Here is a 24,736-nt window from a genome sequence, read left to right as displayed (position 1 = left end):
CAGAAGACCTGAGTTCAAATCCTGCCTCAGATACTTACTATTTGTGTTGATCCTGGATGAGTCATTTAATTTATCCCAGTTATCTGTTAAATTGGAATAGTAATATCACTCACCTCCCAAGCTTTTAATGAGTATCAAATGAGTTAATGTTATGTTAAGGGCTTTGCAAACCTTGCTAGTTAATGTTTTTATAATGACTATAAGAGCATTGAGTCACAGCTTTCAGGAACACAATACTGCTATGAGCTCCTGAAGGACAGTAGCTGATATTCAGTAGCTGAGAATGGGGCAGCTCTTTGGAAGCCACTGGCCTTTCTAAGTTGGGGGTTTCTCGAATTGGGACCTTCAGGAAAATCTTAGAGAGGGAAACAAAATCAAGGTCTCAAAGCCCCAGACAACCATTGAATGGGGGGTGGAGAAGGGGTGTTACATCAGATGTGGATAGAGTGAGCCATCCTCTTTTGTGAAGAAAAGAGTTTGTAAACTTTAAAGCAATGTATCAATAATGAGCTCATTCTAGATCAGAGGTTCTTCAGCTTTTTTGTGTCATGGACCCTTTGGGAAGTCTGGTGAAATCTAGGAGCCTCTTCTCAGAATAATATTGTTGCCTACATTAAAAATAGAAGAAAATGACAAGTTTCGGTTAGAGGCTGGTGAAAAGCAAAGCTGTAATTTTTTTTCCATTGAAGTTTATAGGTCCCCTAAAATCTAATCATAGATCCCACGTTAAGAACCTTTGTTAAATAGTGAGCAAGACAATAATGAAAATAGGTAAATTTTACATGGAGCTTACTATATGCCAGGCACTTTGCTAAATATAATTAATAAAATAATAGCTAATGTTTATGTAGTACATACTATGTGCCAGGAACTGTGCTAAGTGCTTTATAATTATTATCTCATTTGATCCTCACAACCGCCCTGGGAGGTAGGTGCTGTTATTATCCCCATTTTACAGATGAGTGATTGAGATAAGCAGATGTTAAGTGACTTGTCCAGGGTCATATAGTTAGTAAGTGTCCAAGCTTAGATTTGAACTTAAGTCTTCCTGAAATTGAAAATGAACATTAGGGAAAGTTTTAGGAAGTCACAAAATCTGTGTGTGTGTGTGTGTGTGTGTGTGTGTGTGTATGCATGCCCGTGCACAGAAACATAATCCTGCCTGATTTACAGTAGTGGGGAATTTTTCAGATTTTCTGTTCATAAAATTCAAGCTAGCCTGTTTTTCTTTCTTTGCCAGCTGTCCTAGCTAGCCACTTTTCTCTCCCCCTTTTTTTCTCCTCTTGAGTCACTCTTCAGTGCCCCCTCTAAAGGATTGTGTTTGTGGCCATTACACCAGTGACCACACCCTGGGGGTGGCTGTGTTCTCTACCTTCTCCCACGTGGTGTGCTCCTATATCCAGTAGCCTGACATTTCAATCACTGTGGCCTTCCAGGCTCAAGCATACAGCCTGTGGAGTCTGGTGAAATTAACTGGCCCACAGGGGAAGCACACCCACAGCTTGGGCCTCATTAATCTGCCCACTGAGAGAGCTGCGTGCAGCCACCCATAGAGATAGCACATTGGGCTGTGCTCCTGCTAACTCTAGCTACCGAGAAAGATGGGCAGCCATTTCAGTGGGTTTGGTCTGCAGAATCAGCTTGTCCAGGGAAGGGAGAGGTGATGCTAATGACCCAGATTTCCATTGTACCCTGAATTTTGTAAAGGGCTTTCCTCTGAAGCTCCTAGGAAGTACAGTGGAAACAGAGCTCAGCCTGGAGTCAAGAAAGCCTTATGCAAATGCAGCTTAGCCTCTGTCTAGCTGTGTGACCCTGGGCAAGTCATTTAATTCACTTTCAGCAGTACTTTGCCTCAGTTTCCTCATCTATAAAATGGGGATAATAATAGCACCTACCTCCCAGGGTGGCTGTGAGGATTAAATGAGATAATAAGTAAAGCACTCAGCACAGTACCTGACACATAGTAGGCACTTAATAAGTGTTTTTTCCTTCCTCACAATAAACTTTTGAGGTAGGTAGACACAAAGGTAGTTTTGCAGGAGAGCTCTTCTATTCTTCTAAAAGAAAGGGAACAGGAAGTAAGGGAAGGAGACTATCTTTGCTGCCTGTTTTAATTAGCCTGTTTGTCTTTTCCTGCAAGTATGTCTAATCAGAAAGCCCTCCATCACATCAGAAGGAGTGAGGAGCTCTTGAGGTGAGGGGAAGTCTGCCAGATGCACAGGTTTGCTCCAGGCTGTCTGAGAAGTCGGGGAAGGGTGGGGAGAGCAGGCAGAGAAAGCTGAGGGGGGCTAGGATCTCCCCATAATTACTTCTCTTGAATCATGAGGCCATGTGCCTGGGAACCTGTCATACCACGAGCTCATGGTAAGGCTGTCAAACATGAGTCACAAGTCTCTCTGTGAGATGTGGTCTGACATTGGGAGGGTGTTGGAGAGAACTTTAGTACTTTATCTAATGATCACCCATTCCAAGCTTTGCATTTTACAGAAGGGGAAACTAAAGCCAGTCAGTCACCTGGCATTTATTTATTTATTTGTTTGTTTGTTTGTTTTCGGCTAGGCAGTGAGGTTAAGTGACTTGCCCAGGGTCATACAGCTAGTAAGTGTTATGTGTCTGAGGCCTGATTTGAACTCAGGTCCTCCTGAATTCAGGGCTGGTGCTCTATCCACTGCGCCACCTAGCTGCCTCTACCTAGCATTTATTAAATGCCTACTAGGTGCTGTTTGCTAAGCTCTGGAGATATACAGAAAGGCATCAAACACTCCCTGCCCTCAAGACGATTTCAGTCTAGAGAGGTTAAACCACTTACCCAGCATCATGTAGTAAGAGACAAAGGGCAGATTGGAACACAGGCCCTCTGGCAGGTCTGGTGTTCATTGCACTGAGTTAAAGAGAGAAATAATAAATATTTTATATCCATTGTTATGTTTAAAGCTGGAAGGGACCTTAGATATTATCTTATTTGGCCTCTTCATTTTACAGATGAAACAACTGTGGCTAGACTTGGGAGTCAGGAAGACCTGAGTTCAAATCATGCCTCCAACCCTTCCTAGCTCTGTGACCTTAGGCAAGTCAGTAAACCTTGCTCAGCCTTTACTTACTCATCTGTAAAATGGGGGAAATAGTAGCACTTAAGTTACAGGGTTGTTGATAAAATTAAATGAAATAACATACAGAGCTTTTCAAAACTTGAACTCTATAAATGCTGCTACTGCTGTTACTACTACTACTACTACTACTACTACTACTACTACTACTACTTCTTTTACTACTACTATTACTTTTATTCGCACTGTTACCATCACTACCACTATTACTACTGTTACTGCCACTACTAATACTATTATTTTTACTTACTACTATTACCATTTTATTATTTCTATTCCTATTATTACTACCACTATGACTATTACTAGTACTACTATTACTTTTATTACTACTACTGCTATTACTACCATTACTTTTACTACTATTATTACTTGTATTACTACTACTGTTACTTCTACCACTAATATTACTATTCTTACTACTGCTATTACTGCTGTTACTTTTACTACTACTATTGTTTGTACTAATAATTACTTGTAGTTGCCAGAAGAAATAATACAAGGACACTCTTAAAGTCTCTCTTAAGAACTCTGGAATTGATTGTGTGACATGGGAGACAATAGCACAGGACTGCCCAGCGTGGCATGCCCACATCTGAGAAGGTGCTGTGCTCCATGAGCAAAGCAGAATTGAAGTAGCTCCAAAGAAACACGAGATGCACAGATTTAGAGAATCCACTCCAAATGTTCACATGGACTATTTGTGCCTGACCCGTGGTAGAGCATTCCAAGTTCATATTGATCTGATCAGCCGGTCAGATGCATTGTAACTAGACTCTAATATAGTGACGTCCTTTGAGAACAAAGGATCAACTTGTAGTGCTAATAACTACTACTATTACTACTATTACTTTTATTATTACTACTACTACTGCTACTATCACTATTACTATTACTACTACTACTACTATACTATTATATACTAATATACTGCCTAGTAAAACCTTTGGTTTGCGCAAGTAGAACAGGCAGAGTGCTTTTTACTCTTTCCCTGGATTTGTAATCAGGAAGACCTGTGTTCAAATCTCATCTCAGTATTTACTTGCTCTGTGACCATGAGCAAGTCATTTCCCTTTTTTGATCCTCAGTTTCTTCTCATGTACATTGAAGATAGTAGTAGTAGTAGTAGTAGTAGTAGTAGTAGTAGTAACAACTAGCATTTCTATAGTGCTTTAAGGTTTCACAAAGTGCTTTGCAAACAGTGCTTTGCAAAAATAATCTTATTTGTTTCTCCTAATCGCTATACTAGCTCTCGGGGTTGTGAGGCACAAATGACATGTTTGGAAAATACATTGAAAACCTTAAAATGCCAAATAAATGGTAGTTGTCCTCATTGCCATCATTATATGTTGACGCAGAGCCAGCGGTGTTGAGGTGAGGAGGGAGAGCTCTCTGTGAATTGGTAGGGTTGGTCTCAATGCCAGTTCTTCCCACCTCTAATGCTTGTACGATTTAGTCATTTCAATCTTTTTCCCAGATATTCTTGCTCTTGAGGGCTCCAGTCTGCCCTTTGCCTAACTCTTGCCTGTTGTTCTGCGGCTCAGTGTAAATATAGTGGAGGAACCTCTTGGGATATTGTGATATATGATGAAAATGGCCTCAAAAAGGCAGAGATCCCACTAGAACCCGTCCCTGGGGGTGGGGGGTGGGGGGAGTGTGTCACCACTGGCACCAGGGAGTCTACAAAGGCAGAAATGCTGTGGTTCTCTTTGCACCAAGAACTGGCTTGTGGTTTGGGGGGTTTTCTCTCTGTCAGCTGCTTTGAGGAGCATGTGGGGGGGGTGGGGTAGGGGTGGGGAGGGCGTGGCCACTGTTGATGTGGCCCTTGTCTCTCTGCTGAGAGGGAGGCAGGTTTGGGAGGGGTGGTGGTGGAAAAGCTGGTGTGATTCAGACTTTGGGTGCTGCCTGGCTGCCAGCTGCCAAGCACCTTGTGTTGACTTAGGTGTGGTCAGGCCTGAAGACCACAGTTAAGATAAGAATGATGAATTTCATTGAAAGCTGTTGGACACTTCTCTTGTGCCCTGTGGATACAAAAAACAAACCCCATGACATGTTCTTTGATGGAGGAGAGAGGATTAAAGACTGCCAAGGTGTTTATAAAAGAAAACCCCATGGCCAGTGTGGTCCTCAGGGTCACAAAGAGTCAGACTGAACAACAACAAATATATTCTCAAGTCCATGTTTCTGGCTAAAATCGCATTGACTATATAGTTGTAAGAGGTGACTGCTGTTGGTCAGGTGCATGTCTTCTTGTTTCCCAGTTTCATTGGGCTAATTACCAACAAATATGAAGCTTTCTTGATTACTAACAATTCGTATTTCTATTTTGTTCTGCTTTGAAGGTTGCAAAAGTGCTTTCAACACAGCAAACTTAGTGGATAATACAAGTCTTATCATCCCCATTTTGTGGTTCAGTCATTCTTCAGTCATGCCTGACTCTTCGTGACCCCTGTTGGGGTTGCCTTGGCAAAGATACAGAAGTAGTTTGCCATTTACTTCTCCAGCTCATTTTACAGATGAGGAAACTGAGCCAAATAGGGTTAAGTGACTTGCCCAGGGTCACACAACTAGCAAGTGTTGAGGCCAGATTTGAACTCAGGAAGATGAGTCTTCCTAACTCCAGGCCCAGTCTTCTATCCACTGCACCACCTACCTTCTCTATCTCCATTTTTCTTTTTTTGGTTGAGGCAATTGGAGTTAAATGACTTGCCCAGTAAGTGTTGTGTCTGAGGTCACATTTGAACTCAGGTCCTCCTGACTCCAGGGCCGGTGCTGTATCCACTGCACCACCTAGCTGCTCCTCCCTATCCCCATTTTACCGGTCAGGAAATTGGGACTCAGAGGAGTGAGCCCTTTGTCTAAATGTAAAATGTAAGACTCAAATAGAAACTGGAAGCCGCTGGACCTGTAATTTCTTCCTTGTGGGGAACTCTCCTTGTGGAGAAGTATTATTGTATTAGAACATTCTATCTTTTATATGCTATATCTTATGTAAGGTTATGATGTCATTTTCCATTATATCTAAACATTACCTATGTTCTATTGTATTTTTGTTTATTCTGTTAAATATTTCCCAATTACATTTAAATCTGGTTGACACTGGGGAGTGTTCAGTTGCAACCGGTGGGCCCCAAATTTGACTCCTTTTCAGTAAAAGCCCTTCTAGGTCTAAATTCTGTGAGTCTGTGCTCCTGTAGAGTCTGGTTTCCCCATTCTATCTTCTTCCATCTTTGGGCTAGCAATGAAGACCCGTCAAGGGCCATTGCCTTCTAGCTAAGTGCTGATTTTTCCTCTTTGATTCAGTAACTCCACAAGTATTTTTACTGAGTGCCCGGTGTATCCTCCAGTATCTTACTAGGTGCCATTTATTTTTGGCTTGGGTCTGTGATTTCTTCATTGTGGGGAGCTCTCCATGTGGAAACTCCCTCCATCTAGGCCTGCTGGCAACTCGGGTAATTTATCATCTTAGAGAGTTAGTTGGGGCAGCTAGGTGGCACAGTGGATATAGGACCGGCCCTGAAATCAGGAGGACCTGAGTTCAAATCTGGCCTCAGACCAAACACTTGATACTTGCTAGCTGTGTGACCCTGGGCAAATCACTTAACCCCAATTGCTTAAAAAAGAAAAGTTAGTTACCTGAGGTCACTGAGAAACTTGCCCATAACTACACAACTGGAATATGTCAGAGCTAGTACTTGAACCCGGGTCTCCCAGGTTCCAAGGCTGGCTCTTTATCTACTATATCATACTGACTCTACCTGGTGCCAGTTAGCGACAAAAGAAATAGAAAACACAATCTGGATGAGCTTTAAAGAGAATATTTTAACTAAAGAGACAAAACAAGTTTAAAGGAAGACATGGCAATGCTTCATGTCCTGCCTTGGACACTTCAAAGCTGTCTAAGTCACTGAAATCCTCTGAGCCTCAGTTTTCCTCCTCTGTAAAATGGGCTGGTGGTAATATAATGGTGATGTAAAATATAGATGGTAATAGTCAAGGAATTACAAACCTGCCTTTTCTGATTGTAGATCCCATGCTCTTCTCAGGACATCACTCTCTACCTTTTTTCATCCTGTAAAAAATTGAATGGTTGTTATTACCCACTTTCTAGGGCTGTTGTGAGGGAAGATCCTCTTTATAAAGCTTAAAGCACTATACAAATGAACAGTGATTATCTTCATTTTCCCCCTCAAATTGGAGGACAATGAATTGCAATATCATGAGGTAGCCAGGTGGTGAATTAGCTAGAGAGGCTGGACCTAGAGTCACAATGATGTGAGTTCTAATCCAGCCTCAGACACACTAGCTCTGTGACCCTGGACTAGTTATTTAACCTCTATTTTAACTTCAGTTTCCTTAACTGAAAATGGGGATGATAATAATAGTAACTACTTCTCAGGGTTTTGTGAGGACCAGTTGAGATGATATTTGTAAAAGCATCTTGCAAACCTTGAAACACGATGCAAATGCTATTATTCTTATTCTTATTTAGCACCAATCAGAAGTTCAGTAGTGGGTTTCAGAAGGAAGAGGTAGATGAGTGTAAGTTGTAGAAAGCCTTAGTGATACCAGTGGGTTAATAACTTTTCTTTTAAGGGACAGCAAGGTGGCATAGTAGAGTGATGGCCTTGGAGTAAAAAAACCAAACAAACGCCAAATTCAAATCCTACAGCTGACGTTTTATTAGCTGTGTGGTCTTGAGCAGGTCACTTAACCTCTCAGCCTCAGTTTCCTCATCAGTAAAATGCAGGGTTGATGTCAATGCCCTCTAATGTCCCTTGGAATTCTAGATCTGTAATTCCTAAGAATCTTTCTCTTTGGGAGAGGTTTCTAGTTTGAGGGTACATATAGAGTTTCATCTATGAAGTCTTCCAGTGAATTACAGAATCCTAGGATATGGAAGAGACTTCAAAAGTCATCCAGGCCAGACCCCTGTCTGATGGAGGAATTGTCTCTATAGTTTTCTCCCAAAACAGTCGGGTAAAAGGAGATCGGGGGAGGGAAGGAGATTGTTTGATTAAATCTAGGATTGATAGCCATTTTAGGAGAATAAGACTTGCTGCTGTTTAACAGCATTTTGCTTCTTTCCTTCCCCTTTAACATAAACAAACAAGAAACCCAAAACCCGTTCCTTGTATATAATGACTAAGAATTCCGAGTGCTGCCCGGCAGTCACGGGGTTTGTGTGTGTCCTTGTAGTCCACAGACTGTTGTTGTAATCACTACATGATCTGTCTTCTGTCTGACAGAAGTTTAGGATTGAAGCTCATCAACGTACAGACAAGGATGCCTTCAAAATCCCCTGTTAGCAAAACCTCTGGCTAACAGGGAGGGGGCTGGGCTGGGTGTCAACCAGTTGATGACCGATGCCACATTGCTGAGGTCCTTCTGGTGTTTTTTGAGAATGCTCAAAAGTATTGCCATCCCGACTTGCTCTCTCATTTGTCCAGGAGCGATTGGGCCCTTTTTTTATGCTCCTTACCCCCCACTCCGAAACAGCCTGTGATTGGGATGGGCTAGGTGCTTAAGCACTGAGGAAACCTTCCCTTCCCTAAAGATTTGAAATCAGGAAGCAATTAATGTGCTCTCTGGGCTCAAGGTAGAAGGGAATAAGTATTTATATAGGACTTACTATGAGCCAGGCACTGTGCTAAGCACTTAAAATATTGTCTCATCTGATTCTCACAGCAGCCCTTTGAGGGAGGTGCTGTTGTGCCCATTTTACAGTTGAGGAAACTGAGGCAAACAGGTTTAGTGACATGCCCTGGTTAGATTTGCACTCGGGTCTTCCTGACTCCAGGCCCAGTGCTCTATCCATTGTTCCATCTAGCTGCCTCAGTGAAGGAGTCTCTGAGAATGGGACACATAGCCAATGAGTGTCTGAGGCTGAATTTGAACTCAGGTCTTCCAGACTCCAGGTCCAGTGCTCTATCCACTGCACCGCATAAACTGCCTATCTCTATTACATATCAAGGTAGCTAGGTAGTAAAGTGGATAGAGTGTCCAGCCTGGAGTTAGGAAGACCTGAATTCAGATCCAGCCGGATGCGCTTACTAGCTGTGTGACCCTGGGCGAGTTATTTAACCTCTATGTGCCTCAGTTTCCTTATCTGTAAAATGGTGATAATAATAGCACCGACTTTCCAGGGTTGTTGTGAGAAGCAAGTGAGATAATAAGTGTAGAGTGCTTAGCACAGTGCCTGGTACATAGTAATCGCTATACAAATGTTATTATTATTAATAATATCATTATTATTACCTGGTCAAGGAGATGGCATCTTGAGTTCTTCCTTAGCCTAACAGATTCTATAACTGAAGCATCTGAAGGGCCCTCAGAAGTCACCTAGTACAATAGCAACCGAAGCATCAGTCCTATCTTACCACATTTCCAACAATGGTCATGTGGTCTGTGCTTAGAGACTTTCATTGACTAGGGAATTCACTACCCTCCCAGGGGGCCCTTCTATTTGTAAACAGTTCTGATTGTTAGGAAGTTTTTCCTTGTCTTGAGCCAAAATCCATCTTCCCGTAATTCCCCCCACCCTCCGTGCCCCATTGGTTCTAGTTCTTCCTTCTAAGACCAAGCAGGTGAAGCCTTATTTCCTTTTCCTTGTGACCCTGTGAAGATAGTTCTCATTTAATCCTTAAATCTTCTCTTAGCAGACTAACCCTTCCCAGTTCCTTCAACTCATCCTCTCCTGGCCTGGTTATGAGTCAAGAGATCATAGATTTAGGCCTCTACTCCAACTCCTTCTTTTATAGATGAAAAAATCAAAGCCCACATTAGGTGACTTGCCCCACTTAATCCAAGGAACAGCAGACAAAAACTACTCTGACCCCAAATAATAACAACAATAAATAATAATAACGAATAAAAGAGAGCATTTATAGAACACTGTAAGGTTTGCAAAGTTCTTTACAAATATCTCATTTTATCTTGGCAACAATCTTGGGTATTATTATCCCCATTTCATAGATGAGGAAACTGAGGCAGAGAGGTTGTGCCAGTCTATGTGAAGAAGCAGGAAAAATATTAAGGGGAAGAGATTTGAGAGTGATCTGAGTTCAAATTGTACCTGTGATGGGAAAGTCATTTAATCTGTCTGAGCCTCAGTTTCTGAATCTATAAAACAGGGCTAATAATAAGTGAGATAAAGTAGATAAAGTGCTTTGCAAACTTTAAAGAGGCCTGTCATAACATGCACACACACACACACACACACACACACACACACACACACATCAGTTTTTATTTTTGTTATTTGTGCAAGCCTATCATTTCATCTGTGTCGCATATTTTCAGCATCTCCCTATTCTAATCCAATCTCTACTCAACTCTATGATGAATATTCCCGTAGCACAAATTGGACTGTGTTGCCGCTGTCTTCATTAAACTTTAGTGGCTCCCTATCACCTCCAGGATCAGATATAAAATCCTCTGACATTCAGAGACCTCCACAACCTGGCCCTCTCCTACCTTTTCCAGTCTTCTTAGAGTTTACTTTCCCCATGTACTCTGTGAGCCAGTGACAGTGGCTTCCTCGATGTTCCTCAAACAAGACATTCCATTTCCAGGTCTTTTCATTGGCCCCAAGCCTGGAATATTCTCTTTTCTCATCTCAACTTTTCAGCTTCCCTGACTTCCTTCAGGTCCTGGGTGAAACCCCACCTTCCACTGGAAGCGTTTCCTGACTCCCTTTAAGGCTGGTGTCTTCCCTCTGTTAAATATCTCCAGTTTATCGTTTATATGTCTTGTCTGCATGTTGTTCACTGCGTTAGACCTTGATTTTCCTGAGTGCTGGGACTATCTTTTGTCTATCCCCAGTCTTAGTACAGAGCCTAGCATTTAGTAGGTATTTCATAAATATTTATTGACCGAATGACTGCTTGGAAATCCTCCTTACAAAAATGAAGATAAACAACTCATCTAAAATTTATTAGATTAGAAAGTGACTTGCTTATGATCACCCAGTTATTACTGTGTTAGCAGAGCAGGACTTGGCTACAAGGGTGACCCCTATTCGCTACATCAATTGTCTCTCTACTATAGTTATTTTTATCAATGGAAAGAAAGAAGTGGAAAGTGTGGGAAGCGTTGGTATGAGCTATTGGGGCATGTGGATGACAAGGATTAGAGACTTAGAGATGAGGTAGATGTTTGTGTTAGCCACAGGGAAGGGAATTAGGAACAGGCAAGAATGGTTATTTTCTAGCTGGGTGATACGGTGGATACAGCATCTGTCTATACAGGTCTAGAGTCAGGAAGACTCATATTCTGGCTTCAGACACTTCCTAGCTGTGTGACCCTGGACAAGTCACGTAACCCTCTTTACCTCAGTTTCCTCATCTGTAAAATGAGCCGGAGAAGGAAATGGCCAACCACTCCAGTATCTCTGCCAAGAAAACCCTAAATGGAGTTGAGCATGACTGAACAACAGCAACAAAAGAATGGTTATTGGAGAAGCTTGTGGTTCCATTTATAAGCTTGGTGTAATGGCAGTCTTTGGCTGCCTGGATGGACTCACTGAGAGAGGTCTGTCCCAGTCCTGGTTCTGAGTCTTGAGTGAAGCTAAGGCTTTGCTCAGAGCTTAGTATCCAGCATGGGGGCATGTGGAAGGGTGAGGGAAAGAAGTTGAATACTGGCCCCAGGCAAAAGTCATAAGGTAGGCAAAGCTTATCTTCGGTCCTTTCAGGCACCCTTTTTCTTGTCCTTTCCTTCCACTGCCAGGCACCCAGAGTCCGACGTTTCTTTTCTCACAAAAGATGATCTCAGACAGCACTCTTGAGATACGCATTCACACCAGAATGTAAAAATGCCTCATCTGGCCTTAATATGTTACTTTTCCTCCAGGGAATTTTGTTTTTCGAGGGGACGTGAAGTTTCAAGCCAGAGAAATGAATCTCTGTTTCTGGAATTTCAGGGATCATGAATGATAGGAACTTTGAATTTTTAAAAATCTTGGCTCTGGTTTCCTTAACTTTTGGTCAAACGGGAGCAAACATTTATGAGACGTCTGGGCAGTTTGTGGGACCATCTGAGAGATTGGATGCCGTGTGTTTGGGTGGGGTATTTATATATTTATTTAAACAGTAGCACAATGAGCTCATTTATCCTGTGTGCACCCTTGACCAAGTGAAGCCTTGTTTTTTTTTCACCCTTTTTTTCAGACGTTTGCCTGAAAAAATTAAAGATGACCAACAGCTGAAGAATATGAGTGGCCAGTGGTTTTATGAAGCCAAATCTAAGAGACACAGAGATAAAATTCATGGAGCAGACATAATTCGGGCATCTATCAGAAGAAAGAAACCACAAACAATTGGTGAGTTAATATTTCGAGTACCTACATTGTGTTTGGGAGGCTGAGGAAGGAAAGATGTGAGGCTATGGGGACGTGGAAGGGGGTTAGAGGCACAGATCAGGGTCATCTATTAAGGACTCTGACATTACAGATGAGTGATTCTGTTCAACAGAATGCTTTATGATCTAATGTTATGGACCTAAGATTCACATTCACTTATACCTCTTATGTGGTTTTTACATCAAGGTTCTTAATTTGGGGTCTGGGAACTTGGGGATTTTTTTTAAAATGTGTTCATTGTATTTTAATGTAATTGATTTCCTTTGTCATCCTATTCATAATTTATACATTTAAAACATTATTCTAAGAATAATTATAATTTACTAGACTACTAAAGGGGTTGGTGATACAAAAAGTTTAAGAACCCCTGGTTTTATCCCAGCTTAAAATCTCTGTAAATGCCTGTAATTCTTGCTGCTGGGGAGATAAGGCTTTTTTAAGATGGGTCGTTCTGAGCTTTCATAGGCTAAGCTGATAGGTTTCACATTAAGTTTAGTATTAATATGGTGAGCCTTGGGAGGTGGTGGAGGGGCCCACCAGGTTGTCTAAGGAGGGGCAACTGGGTCCAGGTTGGAAACAGCTGATCTGAGTGGGTTTGGGCCCATCATTAGCCTCTGAACTTTCAGCCTTGGCTAGGACCAAGTTTGTGTGTGAGAGAGAGAGTGTGTGTGTGTGTGTGTGTGTGTGTGTGTGTGTGTGTGTGTGTGTGTGTGTGTGTGTGTGTGTGTGTGTGTGTGTATGTGTGTGTGTGTGTGTGTGTGTGTGTGTGTTTTAGGCAGTTGGGGTTAAGTGACTTGCCCAGGGTCACACAGCTAGTTAAGGGTCAAGTGTTTGGTCTGAGGCCGGATTTGAACTCAGGTCCTCCTGCCTTCAGGGCCACCTAGTTGCCCCTGGACACCAAGTTTTTAAAACAAATGAAAAAAGCAATCCTGTTTTAGATGAAGTGCAGTGTAGCTGGCTGAGTTTGAGAGAGATAGACAGAGACAGATAGATACAAGCTATACTAGAAAGAGGACTGATTCTAGAGTTACAGGGATTGGGTTCAAGGGACCCCTCCTTGGCACTATCTGTGTGACCTTGAACAATCACTTCATCTCTTTGGGCTGACTTTTCTCATCTGTAAAATGGGAGATTGGATGGACTGGCCTCTGAGGCTCCTTTTGGTTCTAGATTGGTGATCCTATGATCTGTGCTTCTCTGGTAATACATTGAGATTTAAGTTAGAGCTGTAGATGCCTAAAGCCCCTTCCATCTCTTTTCTTTGATTTAAGTGGGGACTGGTATGTCTTAAGTCCTTTGATTTTCTATCATTAGCTCAATAACTTTCCTGGATGCTGGGAGGAGGCAGTGTGGATTAGTGGAAGAATAATGTACTGGGAGTCAGAAGCCCATAATTATTTGTGTGACCCTTGACAAGTCACTAGACCCTTTTGGGCCTTTATAAAATGACAACCTTAATATTCTATGAGTCTAAAGAAAAATGAATATCTTTCTCTCTTTCTCCTACCTCTCTCTCACTCTCTTTTTTAATACCAAAAGGCCCAGAACTGAATAGGAGGATTTTGGTGGTTTGGATTGAACTGAGAAAACATGCAGTGGCTTTAATGATATTTAACTGCTTGCTGCTACAGTATTCCAGTATTTTTCAGTGATGCTAGTCCCCTCATCAGCTCTGATCCGCTCTATTGCAATCACTCCCTAATTCATCTCTCGGCCTCCAGTTTTCCATTCTCCACATGGCTACCAAGGACATGTTCCTAAGGCACAGACCTACCATGTCATTTCCCTATTTAATAGTGGTTCCCTATTACCTGTAGAACCAAGTGCCAGTTCCTCTGTCTGGCATATAAAGCCCTTTAAGACATGGCTCCATTCTACCTTTCTAGGCTTATGATACATTATTTCCTTTCACACACTTGTCAGTCCAACCAAACTGGCTTGTTCTCGCATGCGTGCACATGCGCACACACACACACACACACACACACACACACAATATCCCATTTCTTAAGTCCATGCTTTCCACAGGCTGTTTTCTGGGCCTGGAATGCATTTCTTCCTCACTTTTACCTCTTAGAATTCCTAGTTTCCTTTGAATCTCAGAAGCTACAAAATTTATAATTTATAAATTCATACAACAAACATTTATTAAGCGAAAATGTTCTAGGCACAGGAAGGGCTAAAAAGTTTAGATAAGACATAGTTTCATAGGAGAAAAATGTAGATAACTGCAACCTCCCATACATAAGTTCATCTAAAACAATGGGTGATGTAAAATAATGACAATATTCAACTGCTCCTGAAATAAGGTTAATCACTAAGTCTTTGGGCTCTAACTGTGGCAGAAACAAGAAAGAAGCTTCTAAAATTGGGGGGAGAATAGTAACACTATTTTGTCGATGCTGCTGTTGAACATGAAAATAGAAAGGGCTGCTCAGATTTGGATAGCACCTCCTGACCTGCTTCAGCATCCCTGAAACTAGAGCCAGGATGAGTAGGTAGGTAAGTCATGATGCAATGTTCTGGGGGATAGAGATGGCACAGTGAAGGACATTTCTAATGTGACTTTTTTATATTTCACATTTTTCAATGCCAGAAAAGTCTGTTCTCCATGGCCTATAGGTATTTATTTAGAGATGTGTCAAGTGGCATGTGTTCTGGTAGACTGCTCAAAGCTTCGGATGGACAGTGATGCACAAAAAGCATACTTTTTAAACTTTGCCTAGGGCATCCAAATGCTGTATCCCTGATCTGCCTGAAACTCGCTCAGAGCTAAACACAACAGTATTTGTCTGTCAGCATTTGGCTCTCTAGGGGAAATGTGTGCCCTTTACTCTCTGCCCAGGCAGGACCATGCCCTTGCTGTGTTCTCTACAGATTGCAGTAGCCCCAGGGGCTGACATTTGAAATTAGAGAAAATGAGTTACTAAATGCCTGGGGAGTATAACCATTGGGCAGAGAAGTTCCAAAACCACACTGGCTTGTTTTCCTCCTAGGTCACTCTCTCTGGTCAAATTAAATCCAGTGAACAGATTGCTATGGGTGGGGGAATCAGCCAAGGTGGTCTTTGGTATTTATTCTGTTCAGGGAGAAAGAAAGTGGGTTGAAAAGCAAAATGAACTGTCTTCATAACTCAGAGGAAAAATTTTCAAGTATAGTAACAATCATGTTCGGTGAAGTCCTCTGCTGTAGGGGTTCTTAGCCTCTTTCTTTTTTATGTCAGGGACCCCTTTAAAGGCAGTTAGACTGGTGAAGATTAGGGACTCCTCAGAATCGTGTTTTTAAATACATAAAGCAGATGACATAAGATTGCAAAGGAAACCATTTTCATCGAGGTAATAGTTATCAAAATATTTTAAAAACAAGTTCACTGATTCCCTGAAGTCTCTCCATAGACCTTTTTGGTGTCTGTGGACTCTGGGTGTAAGAAACCCTGCTTAGTCCATAGGATTATAGATTTAGAACTGAAAGGGACAAAATAGGTCATTGAGACCAACCCCCTCATTTTCCAGATATGGAAATTAAGCTGCAAAGAGGTTAAATTACCATAGAATCATGGAGTTAGAAGTGGAAGAGGCCTTATAGTTCAGTTTCATCATTTTATGAATAAGAAAAAGCACAGCTAGAATGTGTCAGAAGTGGGAAGCCAGGTTTTCCTGTGTTTGGTTGTTTTTCTATCCATTATGTTGTTTTGTCTTTCATTCGGACCATAAACATCCTAAGGGAGGCTAGAAACCTTGGAATCCACAAAAATGGTTTTGTTTTCGTCTTTTTCCCTTATGTTTATTAAGTGAAGCAGCCTGGCAGTTTGTCCTCTCCATCACTGCCTAGATCTCCTCCATTCTAAGAAAAACCTCCTCTTGGTTCTGACGTCCTTTCCTGATTATCAGTCTATATCATGCCTCCTTTTCACAGCCACACTCCTAGAAAGAGTTTTCTGTCCTTATTGCTTCCGTTTCCTCACCTCCCATTCACTCATCAGTCCCTAGCAACCTAGCTTCTTGCCTCATCATTCAGCTAAAACTGTTCTAAGGTGGCTAATAATCCCCCAACTGCTAAAGCCAGAGGCCTTTTTTTTTTTTAACTTCTCTATAGCTTTTGATATATTTCCTTCCCACTCCCGCCCCCACCTCCTGGATAATCTCTTATCCTTTACCTACTTTGCATTAATCTCTTCTGGTTCCCCTTCTACCTGCCTCTGACTATTCCATCATCATCTCCTTTAATATCCACTTCCCACCCAGAATTTGTGGACTTCCCTAAGTCTCAGCTTTGTCTTCTTTCCTCTGTGCTCATTCGATTGATCTCGTCAGCTTCTAGGAACTTAATTATGCGTATGTTATGATTCCCAGATCTGTACATCTACTCTATTCTCTCTCTCAGGCTGGAGTCCAGTCATGTATCCAGTGCCTATTGGATCTCTTCCTAGACGGTCCATTGGCATGTCAAAATCAACCTGTCCAAAACAGAATTCATTATCTCCCCCCCCCCCAAAAAAAAAACAACCCCCAAAGCAACCCACTACTCTTTCAGATTTTCCTCTTTCTTTCTGAAAGTGCCATCAACCTACTGGTCACTCAGGTTCTCATCTTGGAATCATCATTGACTCTTCTCCCTCACCACCCTTACCCAGTAGAGTAGTTCGGCCTAGTGCTCTGCCTCTTAGAGCATTTGCCCCCTTCTTTTCAATCACACAGCCACTATCCTGATATTTACTTTGTATGTATTTTGTATATATTTACACATATACGTGTTGTTTTCCTCCAGCAGATTGTAAGCTCCTTGAAGGCAGGGATTGTTTAATTTTTGTCTTTGAATCCCCAGTGCCTCACACAAGTAACTAGCATGTAATGGGCCTAGGGTTCTTAACTTTTTTTTCCCAGGCAATCCATGACTTGCCCAGGGTCACACAGCTAGTGAATATCGTGTGTCTGAGGCCAGATTTGAACTCAAGTGCTTCTGACTCCAGGGCCAGTGCTGCGTCCACTGCACCATCTAGCTGCCCGCCCTTTATATCTTTTTGTGCATAATGATTCCTTTTGGCAGGCCACTGAAGCCCATGAATCTCTTCTTAGAATGATATTTTTAAAATGCATAAAATAGAATATACAGGATTAGAAAGGAAACTGATTCTGTTGAAAGTTATCAAAATATACATATTTTTTAAAAAACAAGTTGCATGACCCTAGATTAAAAATCCCTGTATTAGGTGCTTAATAAATGCTTATTGATTTATTGATCACACAACTACTAAGTGTTGGAACTGAAACTTGGAGTCATGTAAGTCCAAGATTCCAAAGTTGAAGTAGATCATTCAAAATAATGATAATAGCAGCTAGCATTTATATAATGCTTAATTATGTAAACTCTGCACAAATGTTATCTCATTTGATCCTCACAACAACTCTGGGGGATAGGTACTATTGTTATCCCCATTTTGCAGAAGAGGAAACTGAGTCAAAAAGAGGTTAAGTGACTTGCCTAAGGTCACACAGCTGGTAAGTATCTGGGGCCATGTTTGTACTTAAGTGGTCCTGACTCCAGGCCAAGGGTTCTATCCACTGTGCCACCTAGGGTCTTACTCCTTTGTTCTTATATTTCCATGATGCCTGGCTCTGTAAAATCTGCAGTGGTCTTTTTCAGAGGTTTTTAGGATCTGAACAGATAAATTTGTGACATGGGGCATTTTGTTGAATCTGGTTTAGAAACGGAAGAAATAATGTAGAAGAAAATGTCAAATGACCTTCACTTGCCTTTTAGTTGTTTCTCTCATGAAATATGTTTTGGTTCCTAAGGTGTCTTCCTTGCCTATATAAAGTTTCTGCCTGCTTGGGGCTGCAGCAGAATTTTGCTGACTGTTTTCCTTCAGGGCTGAGATCTTGATTTGAGCCGTCAGGCTCAGCCAGTCCTCCGAAGTCCTCATGAGATTTGGCTCGTTAGGACAAACATGTGACTCCTATAGAGATTAATGGCAGCTCATCACTGACACTGCAGAGGACCCATTCATGGCTCAGAGTGGAAGCGTGCAAGTCAGGACGGCACCTCCTCCTTGCAGTTTGGGGAGCTATAGGCAGACTCTTATCCTACTTGTCGGAGCCTCTGTTTCCCTTCAGAGTTATATTGGAAAAATGTTTTGAAAGCCTAAGACAAAAGGCTCCTAAAGGCTGTGTCGCTTCATTATTCTCTTTTAATGGCAAACCATTAGCTGTTTCTTCTCTAAAACATCCTTTACACAACATTGCCAGACTAGTTTGGGGGTAAGCTGTAGAATAGTGGGGGGTAAAACCCAGAATTTAGTCATAGGATCATAGATTTTGAGTTATTATGGACCTGAGGGACAGTCAAGTCCAACTCCCTCATTTTACCTTTGAAGAAACTGAGGCAGATAGAGGTTAAGTGATACCCACAGTCACATAGCCAGTAAGTGTTTGAGACAGGATTTGAACTCAGATTTTCCTCACTCCAAGCCTTTTACCACCTAGCTACCTCTGACTTGAAGTCAGAGGCCCCAGGATACTGTGCTGGTTCTGCTACTTACTTTGTGACTTTAGCAAGTTAATGTCACCTTTCTGGGACTCAGTTTCCACATTTGTAAAATGAAGGCATTGGGTCAGATGAACCCTGAAGTCTCTTCTGGGTCTAAATCTACCATCTGTTGATTCCTTATGCAAAGATTTGGTCATATCACTACTCAAGAATGTTCAGTGACTCCTTATCATTTAATGAGTAAAATCCAAATTCTTCTGTACAACATTTAAGACACTACATAATCTAGTCCCAGTTTCCCTTTCCAACAACTTCCCCAATTTAGCCTTCACCCTGGCCCATGTCTCTCAAACTTAATGTCACACTTTCCTGTCTCTGTCTTATAGCTGACAATGTACCCTAGATTTTCTAGAGTTCTCTCCTTCGTCTATGAATTTCTACTCAATTATTCAAGCCCAATTATAACACCATTCCTTCTGGAAAGCCTGTCCTGATCCTGAAGGAGACAAGCTTCTCCCTTGTATATTATATAGAACTTTGCTTGCTTTTTTTAAAATTTTTTTTTAGTTCAGACCTGTAACTATACCTACACCAGATATAGGGAATTTCCAGTTAGGAAACTCTCTCTTATCAATACAGACTGCCACATTCTACTGCTAATAATCATAGGGAGTTGTCTGAGACATTGAGAGATTAATAATAAATAATAAACACTCTAAGGTTTGCAAAGTACTTTACCTGTGCTTTCTCATTTGACCCTCCCAACAACCCTTGAGTCCCATCTCAGGTACTTAATAGCCGTTCAACCTTGGACAAGTCACACACTGGTACTCAGTTTCTTAACTTGTAAAATGAGGGTAGCTATTCTCAATGGCCTCCTAAGTCAGTTCTAGCTCTTAAAATGTATGGTCCACAAATCCATCAGCTGTGCCTCACTGGCCCTTAATCATAGCGTGTTAGTTCTGGAGTTGGAAGAGCTAAGTTTAAAACCAGTCTCTGATAACTTACTACCTGAGCTATGACTTTGAGGAATTCACTTTGTTTCTTCATCTGTAAAATCAGGGGCTTGGACTCAGTGACCTCCAAGTTCCCTTCCAGCTCTAGATCAACACAACTACTAAGTGTTGGATCTGAAACTTGGAGTCATACAAGTCCAAGATTCCAACGTTGAAGCAGATCATTCAAAATAATGATGATAGCAGCTAGCCTTTATAGAATGCTTACTGTTCTGTAAATTCTGTACAAATATTGTCTCATTTGATCCTCACAACAACTCTGGGAGGTGGGTACTATTGTTATCCCCATTTTACAGAAGAGGAAACTGAGCCAAAAAGAGGTTAAGTGACTTGCCTAATGTCATACAGCTGGTAAGTATGTGGGGCCGGATTTGAACTCAGGTATTCCTGACTCCAGGCCAAGGGTTCTAGCCACTGTGCCATCTAGGGTCTTTCTCCTTTGCTCTTATATTTCCATGTTGCCTAGCTTTTGTAAAATCTGCAGTGGTGTTTTTCAGAGGTTTTTAGGATCTGAACAGATAAATTTGTGACATGGAGCAGTTTTGTTGATCTAAGGGTTGTGGAAGTGATAACTTGTTGTCTTTGTTGGTTCATATTTCAGTTGAGCAAAGTCAGAACAGAACAGCCAGAGTGAAGAAAACCTGGGTGAATAATGTCAACAAAGACCTCCTCCTGCCCTCAGAACTGTTGGGGGTCATGGAAGAACAAGAAGAAGATGTGGGCGGGCAGTCAGATTCAAGGTAAGAAAAGGCTTCTGAAGGGAGGAGGTAATTATTGGTCTTGAAGCTGTGTCTGAATCATCCAAGTGTTTGCTGCCTGACAGTGGAGACAGAAGATGGGATGGTGTCAAAAGCTGCTACGTGTGAATGTGGAGGAGAAAAAGAACCAGGTGGGGAGTGTGTGTGTGTGTGTGTGTGTGTGTGTGTGTGTGTGTGTGTGTGTGTGTGTGTGTGTGTGTGTGTATGTATGTGTGTTTTGGGGAGGTGGGGATTAAGGCAAAGATTGCAGGCTAATCATACTCATAGGCAATGTCTGACTGGCTGGAGTTTGGAGCAGAGAATGTCCCAGCGCATGAAGGAATGGGGCAGGAAATAGTGAATTCCCATGCTTGGCAGTCTATGACCACCTTCCACGGCTTGTAAAGCTCTTAATGATTCCTGGATTTAGAGCAGTGCTGCTCTTACAGGATCATTGATAACAACACTTTGTTGAATTCTCTGTGCAAGGGATTTGCTCATCAAATGAGAAAAATCCTGTTAGGTGAAATACACATATAGGCTGTGGTTATTAAGGGACTACTATAAAGAGCGTTATGGGAAATAGGACTTTTGGGGGGGTTAACTTTGGTCAGCCTCAGTTTTCTTACTTGTAAAATGGAGAAAATAAAAAACATTTAACTTACAGGATTATAGTCCCATTATTCTTTGAAGCTAATCATTAGGCATTTCAGCTTTTTTTGTTTTTATTTTCTCCAAAACGAACTGATGTGGCTCTGGAGGAATGAGGATTAGAAGAAGAGCCATTTACAATTGTATAGGGCTGGGAAAATAGTAGTGCTTTTCACAACTGTGCCTTATGACACAGGTAGTGCAGTCAGTCAGCAAGCATTTATTAAGCACCTACTGTGTGCTAGATGGCTCAGTGACTAGAGCACTGGGCCTGGAGTCGGGAAGACCTGAGTTCAAATTCAGCCGCAGACACTTACTAGCTGTGTGACTGTGGGCAAGTCACTTAACCTCTGTTTGCCTGGATCCACGGGAGAAGGAAATGGCCAACCAGTCTGGTATCTTTGCCAAGAAAACCCTATGGACAATATGATCCATCGGGTCGAGAAGAGTTGAATGTGACTGAATGACTCAACAGCAACTGAGATGACAAAAACAAAAGTAAAAGACAGTCCCTGTTGTCAGGGAAGTAGCATTACCTTCATTTCACAGATGAGGAAACTGAGGCTCAGAAAAGCTAAGGAATGCATCTGTTTTACACAGCTGTTAAATGTCTGAGTCGAGATTGAAGCCTGGGTCTCCTGCCTCCAGGTGGTGACGGATCAAGACTGGACCTGTGATTTATTGGTAGGGAAGACTCCCCAGAGAGGAGAGAGACTCCACCTTCAGTGCAGCTTGGCACCTGATCTGCAACATGTTGTGCTAGAAAGTTGTCTAGAGTGACTTGTCTAGGGTCCACTGGACAGAGGTGTTTCTGAGACAAGACATCTTTAAGGACATGAAAGGCTTTCATTTGGAAGAGATCTGTTTAGCCCTGGCCAAAAGAGCTAGAAGCAGGGGGTGAACGTTACAGGGGCAACTTGAGGCTTGATATCGGGGTAAAAGTGATTCCTAACCATGAATGAGCTATCTTGAGACGTGGGGTTGATTGCAAACCTACAAAATCCTGGTGACCTAGAAACTGGGCAGAGCCAAGCACACAGTGCCCTGAGATGCCTTGGGACTCACGAGGCCGAGGATGGGGGTTTGGGGGAGAGGGGAAGGTGGTACTGTGCGCTCAGCAAAGGCCACATGGCAATGGGCAAGACCCAGATGATAAACACCAGAAAAAAAGTTTGAGAGCCATTTAATTGGTTATAGATATTTGAGCTCTACCATTTGCTTGTATCTTCTGTCAAATTTATTCTATCACTATATAATAAATACCTCTACTTGCACTCCAAGGAGGATGACTCAGGTGTGGAGTTGTAGGGAGGTGTTAGGGATGTCCTGATAGTGGCAGTGCAAAGGGCTCATTTGTTCATTCAGCAAATATTAAGCAAACACCTACTGTGTGGAGAGTTTATGCTAGGTGCCAGGAGGGATGCAAAGTTTATATGAAACACTGTTCTTCTCCTCATGGAATTTACAGTTGAATAGAAGATAAGACACAAATACAGTATCACTACCATAGACACTATTACGTGAAAAGTGTGTGAGTGTTAAGTGGTATGTAAGTGCCCAGAGAAGATGGCCATTACTGATTGTGGGGAGCAGGAAAAGCTTTGTGGAGGAGATTTTGAATTGAGTTTGCTACTTGAGGAAAAGGAAGGAGAACATTGTAGGCATCGGGGTAAGCAAAGGCCAGAAGTCACGAGAGCACAGAGGGTGTCTAGGAAGGCAGAGTAGTCGCTATTGTCTGGAATATCAAATGAATGAAGGGGAATCCAAAGCAGATAGATAGATAATAGTGCAAGCAAGCAAGTCTGTCAGTAAACAATTATTAAGTGCTAAGGACTCAAATGCAAGCAATCAGTCTCTTCAAAGCACCTACATTTTCATGGGAGAAGACAACACAGGAAGGGGAACTAAGAAGTGGGGGTGTAGGTGGCAAAGAGGAAGGGTACCAATTCCCAGTGCATCAGGTGAAGAGGAGAAGGATTCTAGAGAGAGTCTGGGTGTGAGTGAACAAGGCTGGCACCCTTCTTAAAATGGTGGTCAAGTGTGAGTCAGTCACCAACGAAAAGAAAAGGGCCCTAGGGCAGAGATTTCTTTGAGTGATAACGTGAGGGGCTTAGTGGGGGAGGCATTGGCTTCGTGGAAAGAGTCTTGGATTTTTGTAAGTTAGAAACACCTAGATTAAAACCCCAGCTCTGCCATCTGCTCCATGGATGATCTTGGCAAGTCACTTTACTTTTCTAAATCTCAGCTTCCTCCATTGTTTAAAAAAAAAAAGTGGGTGAAGCAGATGAGATGACCTCCAAGGTCCATCTGGGCTCACTCTTTGAGTTCATGTTAAAAGACCAGGCACCTATAAATAATTTGTGTGGGTGGGTAATCTCCCAGAACTGTGAATTTTGTCTCACTCCCTCCTTTTCCTCTTAGAAACTAATTTAATTTACCTGGTATTGAATTCCTGTGATACTTTCTCACATAAACTTTAACCTTTGTGAACTGGGTGTGTGAGGTGTATTTGGGGAAGCTTACATTTGAACAGAGTGAATTTTAATAGCGTGACTCATTATCTGTCAATATTTTCTTAGCCAAAAGTTGAGAGTTGAGATCGTGACCCAACACAGGTAAAAGAAGGAAACTTTAGGCTTGAGGAGGGCTTTTCTCAAGAGGCTTTTTGACCCAATTCTTCCTGCTATTGGACACATTGGATGTCTGTCATGTAGGACTCTGGCCTTTGAAGAATCCAATTCTGCCAGTTCCAAGTGTTTATTCAAAGAAGGCATGACTAATTCTGAACCCTTCGAGGTCCATCTGCCAACACGAAGTCATCTTTGCTTACACAGCTTTAGTAACCAGGAAGTGGAGGAATTGAAGGACAGTGTTGTGCATATAGTAGCAAAGGGAGAATTGAGAATTTAGAATGATCACATCCAGGTCTGTTTCTGGCAACTGGTTCCCTCTGTTACAATGGCTGGTTTCCCCAGGTTCTTTTTATATACTGCCTCAAATATAAAGTGGAGGGAGTTCTTTTTAAGGGTGTTCTTTTTAAGGAATAAATGGAAAAATTCAAACAGTTCCAAATACCATGGAAGTGCCTCATGTTGAGAGAGGATCTCTTCCGATGTGGACCAGAAAACTGACATCAGTAAGGTATGGAAAGTTCTTTATCATTAGTGGAGGAGATTAGTTACTCATCTAACCCCAAATGAGTAACAATCCAGTTTGGACTCTTGGATAATTTTAGTCTACATTTAGAGAAATGAGTTTAGTACACCAGGCAGGTGGTCCATGGCACAGATACTACCTCCCTGGTAACTGGATCTCTTGATGGCAGTATTGTTAGAGAGACCATGGAATGAGAGCTGAAGAAGTAGTTTACCTCTCCTTATT

The 24,736-nt window shown here is 42.0% G+C and overlaps 1 protein-coding gene across 6 annotated transcripts in view; it reads left to right on the top strand.

Moving 5' to 3' along the window:
* Positions 1-24,736, top strand: part of SYTL2 (synaptotagmin like 2) — a 136,368-nt gene that overhangs the window by 50,649 nt on the left and 60,983 nt on the right. For 5 of the 6 annotated variants that reach the window (XM_020993723.2, XM_078156960.1, XM_078156961.1 and 2 more), the window contains 2 exons: positions 12,275-12,426; positions 20,569-20,707. In XM_020993723.2, the coding sequence (XP_020849382.1) occupies positions 12,275-12,426; positions 20,569-20,707 (291 nt within the window). Of the gene's footprint in view, positions 1-12,085; positions 12,169-12,274; positions 12,427-20,568; positions 20,708-24,736 lie in introns of those variants that run through there. The other variant, XM_078156962.1, reaches the window with a different exon arrangement.

The sequence above is a fragment of the Phascolarctos cinereus genome, unplaced genomic scaffold (assembly GCF_003287225.1).
Source record: "Phascolarctos cinereus isolate Bilbo 61053 unplaced genomic scaffold, phaCin_HiC Scaffold_726;HRSCAF=1367, whole genome shotgun sequence".
NCBI classification, from domain to species: Eukaryota; Metazoa; Chordata; class Mammalia; order Diprotodontia; family Phascolarctidae; genus Phascolarctos; species Phascolarctos cinereus.
This window is presented reverse-complemented; position numbering and strand designations above follow the sequence as displayed.